The following is a 9579-nucleotide window of genomic DNA, read 5'->3' as shown; positions in this document are numbered from 1 at the left end:
TTCTGTATTTTTTTTTGGCCTATATTGTCAAATAGATGCACAATGTTACCGGGGATGTGATCTAAAAGGATTAAAATGACATTTTTCATTTCACCTCGACTTTAATATGGACATAAGAGAGAGGGAGACGAGGGAGTGAAATGAATGATTATCAGACATTGTAATGTCAGACGCCGCTGGAGCAAAGTTTCTCCTGATCGTTCAGGCCCTTGCAGAGCATTTGCAGTTGCCGGCCACCGTGTCCCTATAATCACGTCGCTGTATATTAATTACATCCTTGTATCCTTGTATTTGAGATATCGAGTATATTCTCTGCTGAAAACTAAAGTGTCGGAGAGTGTTTGATGTTGGAGCAGAGCAGGTCCTCTGACCGGGTCTGAGACCAGGCTGAGAACATGCAGAGAAAAGAGAGGAATGCATTGTTGTGCACCATGAATGGAGGAACAACAATAGTAAGTGTGCTGCACGCGGCATGCTTCAAATACCGTTCTCAGCGCTCATATTCATTGTTGAACTGGATAAACAAATCCACGCTGATTCAACGGTGGGATATCCCGCAGTTTCAAGCTCATAATGAAGCCTCACTTTCTGCCACATTCACATGGAAATGTTAAGCTGCTTATTACCATATGGACGCACTTACAGGCAATAAACTGGGAGAGCTGCTGGGAGAGCTGGAGGGAAACTGGGACGCACACATCCCTGTTGCCGTCTGTCTTTGTCCCCCCAGGAGCAGCTGGACCTTTCACTCTTTGACACCAAACTCCCGCCAAAAAACTTCCTGTTGGTGTCTGAAGTCACATTTAGAGTTTTAACACGGCGGCCATGTTCTTCAGTCTTTAATAAAACTACATGAAGACTTATAATAGAAGCAACTGTATATTTTATTGTGATATCTAATGACTCTTGAAGCACTGACACAGCAGTCCCCTGAAATTTCTCCCAGAGTATACTCCAATAACTACACCATAAGAAGCTAAAGTAAAAGTACTTTCAGTTAACATGCAGAATGGCCAAGAATGGGATGGCAAAAAAATCATATAAGTAATAATTAATGATGCATGTATGTGGAGATGGAGCTCATTTAAAGACGTATATACTGCTGGGTGGTTTAATATATAATAACACTTCAAAATGAAAGAATTTCTTTAGCCAGGCTGTCATGGCTGCAACATAATCTAATAATAATTTTTCAGGTTACCATGGTAGCAACTTGTCAATCACAGGTAGCCCCGCCCTAAACCCTCCCCTCTTTCTGTTCTCTGTGACTCTAAGTGGGAGCATCAGTGACTAAATGAACATCAAGCTGTGCTGAAGATTGAGAATAAATCAAGAGAGAAGGAGGACCATTTTCTCATAGACTTCTATAGAATCACACTTGTGAAGTCGCCCCCTGCTGGACACTAGAAAGAATGCAGGCTTCACTTTTCAGACCTAAAGCTATGTGAACTTTCTGTATACAATCTAAGCTTTTATCATCAAGTCTGGTGACCTTGGAGTGTGTGACTGCAGGGGGCGCTGTCCTGCTTTCTACAAGTAATAACAGTGACGTTATAGAAAGAACGATTACCTGACGATTTCAGACAGTACTTCCTCTTTTTTTATTTTGAAAGGGTTCATATTTTTAGATCTTTTTGTCTTGAACGTGGATCTGTGAAGTACTTGATCTGCTCTCTTTTGGAGTGTTGCAAACGTCACATTTGATTTCATAGAAACAATCGGTTCAGATGTAGTTTAATGCATCAAAGATACATCACAGGTTACAGTGAGAGTAAATTCCACTCTTCTGTAGGCTATTATGGCCTGCAGTCCAAACTGAGGGCAGCACTCTGCGGCCGCTCAGTGTGTGTGTGAGTGTCTGTGTCTGTGTCTGTGTGTGTGTGTCTCAGTGTGACTGCAGGTTCCCACACTTACAGACCAATGAACAGCTCCCGAGATGTTTTCAGTGACTTCATGCTGAATGAGGCGGAGCAAAGGTGACGACGAGAAACGAGTCTGAGGAAGAGAAAACACGCTCCAACAGTTCAACAGTTTAACTCATGTTAGTGGTTCATATTTAATTATTACATTTTTAAAGTTTTGATAAAGTTAATTAAATTATTAAAGATGATGGACGCATGGATAGATGGATGGATGCATGGATGGATGTTTCTGTTAGTTCTTCATAGTTTTCTGAAGTGAACTCAGGTAGCAGAGAACAGCATCCTCAGCCTGGTGTGTGTGTTTGTGTGTGTCTGTGTTTGTGTGTGTCGGCTCTCCAGTAGCTGTCCAGATGGTCCATTGAGGCCGGAGCATAATGGGGGGGCTGCAGGATCAGTGGCGGGCGCCGCAGGGTGAATGGCTGCTGAAGTGTGGGAACGAGGAGCCGCACGCCGCTCTCACACATTCTTCTCACACACACACACACACACACACACACTGATGCATGTGCAGACGCCATGGAGACGTGTAGTTGGACGTGTGCACGTGTGGAGGGGGGCACTCTGGGTCTCTTGGATGTTTTCATCTTGACGTTGTGACTCATCGGTCAGAAATGCAGCCAGAGAAGAAGAAAAGATGTGTGCAGCTGCTGCCTCCTCCTGCTCGTCCTTTCATCAACACACTCTGAAGACGTGCTCAGTCACAGGCAGGAAGTATATACACTATATTCACTATCCGTGTAGTCTTTCAAAATAAGACTCTGAAGGTAACACAACAAGTGAAAGTCCCTCATTATTCAAAATAAAACTTCAGATACACAATCGATGATCAGCAGAGAAAGAACTGAAGACTGTGATACTTTCAGTGCATGAGGCTGATAACGTTGTTGTGGTTCTTTTAATGGTGCAAACATAAGTACTTGTTCCAGAGGTGGCAGCAGGTGTTGGACCACATGTTTGTTTTATGAGAGGGCTGCAGGAGGAGGAGGAGGAGGTGCAGTAATCAGTAGGTGAGGATAAACACGCTGAAACTCTCATGAGGTTTGGTTGATGTGAACGAGGGCGGGAACACGCGGAGATGGTCCACACGTGGCCCCCGGCTCAGCGGAGCCTCTGATCTGATCCCTCAGGTTGAAAGGCTCTCTGTGGAGGGGGGGGGGTCTATTGACTGGAGGGTGTGTGTGAGCAGGATCCCAACCTCCTTTCCCACACTCTCTTTCCCATTTATTACACGCTAAAGGAGAGGAGGGGGAGGAGGTGTCGCACAATAGAAGTGTGCCTTCCCAGAGGACTCTGGGTAACGGTGTTTAATTGACACTTAGTTTTCCCTCCAATTCTGTGAGTCTGCCGCTCCTTTAGCGTCTGTGTGTTTATGAGCATTTATTCATGTGTTTATTTATATTATTGAAATGAAATCGCATCATTAACACGATTCATCTCGTGTTTGTAAAATATGTTAAAGAGAGCAGTGAGCACAAGTGGACAAAGCCATGAGTGATCAGATGAAGGCCGACATTAAAGACAAGCTGACACCTGATAATATAAGATATTAAATATTGATCATCTGAAATGTTCCCTGTTAAAGTACGACAGCTTGACTTGTTGTTTATCTGCATGTCAGTTGAAGTGATGGTGAAGCCGACAGCGTGTGCACTAATTATTCTGTTTCCTGTCTCTCTGATAAAAGCTGCAGGTTTGAATCATAAACATGTTTCATTCTTTATTTGGTGTTTGATTTTTATTGTCTCTCTGCAGCAGGCGGCGCTCAGCTCAGTCCCTGTGCAGAGCAGCTAAACTGACCTGCAGTCAGTGTTCAGCTCTTATCTTTATGTGTTTAGTGTCCCTCATCAGGCGCGCTGTCTCAGCCGCTGCACATCTGCAGCAGGAAGGTTCCCAGGTAATAAAAGTGTGTGTGTGTGTGTGTGTGTGTGTGTGTGTGTGTGTGTGTGAGAGCATTGATGCCCCTCTCTATTGTCGGGGGCCTCGCCCACTGGCCTCAGAGTGTGGGAAAGCTAATCCTGCCTGGGACTCATGGCTTTGTGATGCTAATGTGGGCCTATAAATAGAGGAGGGGGCTCCTCAGTCACATCACAGCTCTCTCTGCTCTCCCACAGAAGCTCCGCTCTGCTCCTCCATGGCTCCCAGCACCTCCACAGACTCTCCGCTCTCCCTGCTGTCCACCAAAGACAGACACAAAGTAAGTCCTGCCTCTCTGTGCTCCTCTGCTCTGCTTTTCTCTGTGACCTCACTGAACGTGTTGCTGACCAGCTTCCTGTTTGTTCTCCAGCTGAGGAAACCGCAGGTGGAGAAGATGCGCAGAGATCGCATCAACAGCTGCATCGAGCAGCTCAAGGTGCTGCTGGAGAAGGAGTTCCACAAACAGGATCCCAACGCCAAGCTGGAGAAGGCCGACGTCCTGGAGATGACGGTGGACTTCCTGAAGCAGCAGCTGCAGCCTCGCTCCGCTCACAGCCACGGCTACTCCCGCTGCTGGAAGGAGACGCTGCACTTCCTGTCTGCTGACTCCCTGAAGGGAGTGACGCTGCCGCACCTCCACCACCTCCACACGCCGGCCCTCTCCTCCTCACACGGACACATCCAGGCTGCAGAGAAGCAGCTCTCCGGCCCCCACAGAGCCGTGTGGAGGCCGTGGTAGGAGCTGAGGATCACAGTGATGGAGGTTCTCCATCCTCAGCCTGCAGGAGACTCTCCTCCATGTTCAGTTAAACAAAGCTTTCCTTCTTTATTTTGAAAGAAGAGGAAGTCACTTTATGTTCCTTCATGTTGAAGCGGCTCAGTTTGTGCTCTGTTGATGCACCGTGTAAGTTTCCTGTGAGGTCCGCTGGACGTCCTCTCAGTGTGACGGATGATCAGTGATGATGTTGACATGCTGCCTTTTGTAAAGGCTCTGTAGGGACGCACCAGTTCCAGATGAAGCGTTGACACTGTGTGTGTGCGCTCTGATTACTTGTTCAAGTGATTGTGTGAAAAACAAAAACACTTTTCTTGTGGAAAAGTTCAATTAAAGTACTTTTAGTCTCAGAGGAGAAAATAAACATTTTTATACAAATTATCTTTATATTGTCTGTGTTTTGTCTTTGATGAAAGCAGAGTGGATCATTCTACATGTAAAAATCAATACAGGAGGTGTGTGTGTGTGTGCGTGTGTGCGCGCGTGTGTGTGTGTGTGTGTGTGTATAATGCGTGTGTGTGTGTGTGTGCGTTTGAAGCAGCCTCTCACCTCGTGGGTTTGATGGTCTTCCTTCTTTCCCACACCGACAACCAGGACCAGAGAGATAACGCCTATTACTATGTAACTGTGTGTGTGTGTGTGTGTGTGTGTGTGTGTGTGTGTGTGTGTGTGTGTGTGTGTGCGTGTGTGTTTTAAGCAGGTGGGGCGTTCAGGGCTCAGGTTTTAAGGTCAGTTCAGTTGAAGTCCTTACAGAAAAGCAGAGCTGCATTTGATCGACCTGCGCGTGACGTGAAACTCTGAATAAAAACTTTTTGTTTTCACAGGAGCTGAACATGAAACATCGTGTGTCACAAGAGATCAGTAAGCGAGAACATCTCTGCTGCGTATTCGTTTAGGTTTTTGTTTTGTTGCTTTTCTTGTTAAAGGATGATTCTGGTGTTTTTGGACCTCGACCCTCATTTTACATATTTTAGGGCCAACGTGACGAATACACGCTGAAGTTTGGAGCAGCTGATACTCTGATATCAGATGGCATATTTCATGTGTCAGTACTGCAGTCTTTTAAGGTAACACAGAACATATGAAGCCCTTCTTTACTTGTTGAAATATCTTTAAGGGGTGTAAAAAAAAAAGTCTTCAGATACTCAAATGAAGTAGAAGTACATAAAAATACTGAAAAACAACTGATCCTTCTGTAGCTCTGATTCAGGTCGTTCCTTGTACTTTGTATTTTTGTGTACTTTAGCTAGTGAAAGGGTCAGAGTACGTAACTGCTGCCACCACATGTTCTCTGGTTTGTCTTTGTAACAAATGCAGTTATGTGCACTATTGGAATGTACGGCTAAAGAAACACAACTCATACATGTGCCTCGCTAGAACGTCCTAGTCTCGTAGGTTTCGCTGCAGACTCCTACAACACGTCGTAATGCGCATACACAGGTTTGAATGATATGAAAGACTTTTTCTTTTGGCTCATCAGCACCACACTGTCAGAGAAACAGGGCTCTGACAAGTGATTTCACTTGACCATGATTTTAGTCACTTTAGCGCAGGCGGCCGGCTGCTCTTCTCATATCCCCTTCATGATAAGCTACCAACCAAAATGATGACTTTGTTCTCTACGCTCAGATGTGTTTGTCTTTGAAGCTCCTGTGAGGAGAAAAGAAAGGAAGAGACATTTAAAGTGAGTGATACAGAAAGCAGGATGAGACACCACTTACGCATGAACAGGACAAACTCTGCAAAGAGATGAGAGGCACGGCTGGAGAGTGTTTGGTGCTAAGAACGTTCTGAGAATGTTCTGCTAATGTTTTGAGCGGGAAGTTTTTATTGGGTTCCCATAATGTTCCTTTTAATAGCAGGAGAACGTTCTCTGAAAACATCTTCAGAACGTTGCAGTGAGAATGATCAAATCACATTTCAGGAACGTTTTATAAATCCGGTTCTGATACTTCAGGCCGTGCTAACGTCCTGAACAGATCCTCAGGATGTTGCAGTTAAAATTTTAATGTTTTAATGTTACAAGAACTTTATTTGAAATCATAAACATCCTTAAAACGTACTTAGATTATTAGATTAAAATGTTTTCTTTCAAACGTAGTTAGAACTTGTAGCTAATGTTAGCTCCCTGCTAGCTGGGAGGGGGCGCCAAAATCAACACAAACCAAAAGTTCCTCACAGCAGCTTTAATGTGGCCCTAATACTACACAGCAGTCGCCCCTGGTTTCAAAGGAGTCAGTACGGTTCTGCCCTCTGAGTGGAAGCAGAAGTGTGAAGCAGGAGAAGAAGAACCTCAGGAGCACTTCACAAGTGACTCTTGAACCCTGACAGTCACCACTCCTCAGTGCTGGGCTCAGGTTTCCCTCCAGATCAGGAGGCAGATTAGTGACGGAGGCGAGGGAGGGGAGGAGGTTTCTCACCATCACGGAGGGGGGGTGGAGGTGAGGTGGGGGGGTAATTTAACGCGGCACACTTCCTTTGTCCTGAGGATGAAGGGGAGAGAGGGGGAGGAGTGTGGGAACGCAGAGGAGAGGCAGACTCCACAGCGGGGGAGACGGCCTGCAGCCGAGCCGCTCAGCAGCTGTTTGATGAGAGCAGAGCTGACGTGTGACAGCACGCAGTCCTCCTTACACACCGCTCTGCATCAGAGAACACACACGTGGCTCTGTGTGCGAAACCGTGACAAACATCAGATGTTACCGGGCAGATTATCTCTGCTGAGATACTGAAACATAAAACTTCATCACAACTAAAAGTACAAGTACAGAGGTTTGTTAAAAGTACTCATTCAGGTGTTTTTTCATCATAAATCTACAAACTGTATAATAAACATTTCCCTGGATAACCAGTAGCAGCTGTTTTCTCAAAATCTCGACTTAATTTTCTCTTTAACTTTAATTATTTCAGATTAAATGACCCAGAAAAAGACTTATTTTTACTGCAGTTTAAAAATGCTTCATCACAAGTTAAAGTCCTGCATTCAAAGTGCAGAAGAATTACTGAAGAACTGATTCATGTTTTAATAATCTGAATCTGTGGAGTATTTCATGGTGTCATATTAATGCAGTAGTAAGGTTTAATATTTGTGAGAGGAGCGAAATATATACACAAGGGGTCACTATATATCATTAGTCATTTCTCCATCGGCCACATGTTTGACTTATTTTAGATTAAAGGCCCTGCTGGGGCTGAAAGCACGTTCAGAATCCCACACACACACATTAAACACACTCTCCTGTCGGAGCTGCAGACACACTCGCTCTCACATGTGTGTCTCCGCAGGGATCCAAACATCTGGATTGAAATGCAAAAAGACCAAAAGTCAAAGATTTAAAGATATAAAATATATTTATTTAATATCAGCAGGAACATAAAGTTTATTCCCATAACAAACTTTAAACATATAAATATAACAGATAAATATATTTCATAGGTTCCCTTTATAAAAGGTGACGCGTCAGAGTTCTTCACAGGGAAGATGAAACACTTGGCTGCACTGTGCAGGACATGGGTTCAGTATAAAAGCTTCTCCACAGGAGTCAGACAGTCACAGGTCAGCACTGAACATGGAGGAGAGTCTCCTGCAGGCTGAGGATGGAGAACCTCCATCACTGTGATCCTCAGCTCCTACCACGGCCTCCACACGGCTCTGTGGGGGCCGGAGAGCTGCTTCTCTGCAGCCTGGATGTGTCCGTGTGAGGAGGAGAGGGCCGGCGTGTGGAGGTGGTGGAGGTGCGGCAGCGTCACTCCCTTCAGGGAGTCAGCAGACAGGAAGTGCAGCGTCTCCTTCCAGCAGCGGGAGTAGCCGTGGCTGTGAGCGGAGCGAGGCTGCAGCTGCTGCTTCAGGAAGTCCACCGTCATCTCCAGGACGTCGGCCTTCTCCAGCTTGGCGTTGGGATCCTGTTTGTGGAACTCCTTCTCCAGCAGCACCTTGAGCTGCTCGATGCAGCTGTTGATGCGATCTCTGCGCATCTTCTCCACCTGCGGTTTCCTCAGCTGGAGAACAAACAGGAAGCTGGTCAGCAACACGTTCAGTGAGGTCACAGAGAAAAGCAGAGCAGAGGAGCACAGAGAGGCAGGACTTACTTTGTGTCTGTCTTTGGTGGACAGCAGGGAGAGCGGAGAGTCTGTGGAGGTGCTGGGAGCCATGGAGGAGCAGAGCGGAGCTTCTGTGGGAGAGCAGAGAGAGCTGTGATGTGACTGAGGAGCCCCCTCCTCTATTTATAGGCCCACATTAGCATCACAAAGCCATGAGTCCCAGGCAGGATTAGCTTTCCCACACTCTGAGGCCAGTGGGCGAGGCCCCCGACAATAGAGAGGGGCATCAATGCTCTCACACACACACACACACACACACACACACACACACACACACTTTTATTACCTGGGAACCTTCCTGCTGCAGATGTGCAGCGGCTGAGACAGCGCGCCTGATGAGGGACACTAAACACATAAAGATAAGAGCTGAACACTGACTGCAGGTCAGTTTAGCTGCTCTGCACAGGGACTGAGCTGAGCGCCGCCTGCTGCAGAGAGACAATAAAAATCAAACACCAAATAAAGAATGAAACATGTTTATGATTCAAACCTGCAGCTTTTATCAGAGAGACAGGAAACAGAATAATTAGTGCACACGCTGTCGGCTTCACCATCACTTCAACTGACATGCAGATAAACAACAAGTCAAGCTGTCGTACTTTAACAGGGAACATTTCAGATGATCAATATTTAATATCTTATATTATCAGGTGTCAGCTTGTCTTTAATGTCGGCCTTCTGATCACTCATGGCTTTGTCCACTTCGGAACAAACATTTAAACTAACTACACTTTGTTTGATGTTGTGATTCTGTGTCGGCTGTTAAACATGCTGCACTGATAATCTGGACCTGTTGATGGACGTCACATCGTCCTGATGTTTGTCTCAGTTAAAATCAAATGTTCTGTGTTAATCTCACTTTATATCTTC

General features: G+C 45.7%; 2 protein-coding genes across 2 annotated transcripts; one reads left to right on the top strand and one right to left on the bottom strand.

The window, feature by feature from the left end:
- Nucleotides 1-3768: 3768 nt before the first annotated feature.
- On the top strand, nucleotides 3769-4958 carry LOC138606514 (transcription factor HES-5-like). Its single transcript, XM_069678979.1, has 3 exons — nucleotides 3769-3816; nucleotides 4034-4116; nucleotides 4207-4958. Exons 2-3 carry the CDS (start codon nucleotides 4054-4056, stop codon nucleotides 4573-4575), a joined length of 432 nt encoding a protein of 143 aa, XP_069535080.1. The 5' UTR covers nucleotides 3769-3816; nucleotides 4034-4053; the 3' UTR covers nucleotides 4576-4958.
- Nucleotides 4959-8075: 3117 nt separating this feature from the next.
- Nucleotides 8076-9043, bottom strand: her15.1 (hairy and enhancer of split-related 15, tandem duplicate 1). The gene is made up of 3 exons (XM_069678023.1): nucleotides 8996-9043; nucleotides 8698-8780; nucleotides 8076-8607 (listed from the first exon to the last, which is right to left on the bottom strand). Exons 2-3 carry the CDS (start codon nucleotides 8758-8760, stop codon nucleotides 8239-8241), a joined length of 432 nt encoding a protein of 143 aa, XP_069534124.1. The 5' UTR covers nucleotides 8761-8780; nucleotides 8996-9043; the 3' UTR covers nucleotides 8076-8238.
- Between the last annotated feature and the right edge of the window lie 536 nt (nucleotides 9044-9579).

This window comes from Semicossyphus pulcher, unplaced genomic scaffold, assembly GCF_022749685.1.
Source record: "Semicossyphus pulcher isolate SPU_LCO1_2020_fin unplaced genomic scaffold, fSemPul1.0.p SCAF_3, whole genome shotgun sequence".
Classification (NCBI taxonomy): Eukaryota; Metazoa; Chordata; class Actinopteri; order Labriformes; family Labridae; genus Semicossyphus; species Semicossyphus pulcher.
The sequence above is the reverse complement of the archived record's forward strand: the minus strand, read 5'-3'. Positions and strand labels throughout refer to the sequence as shown.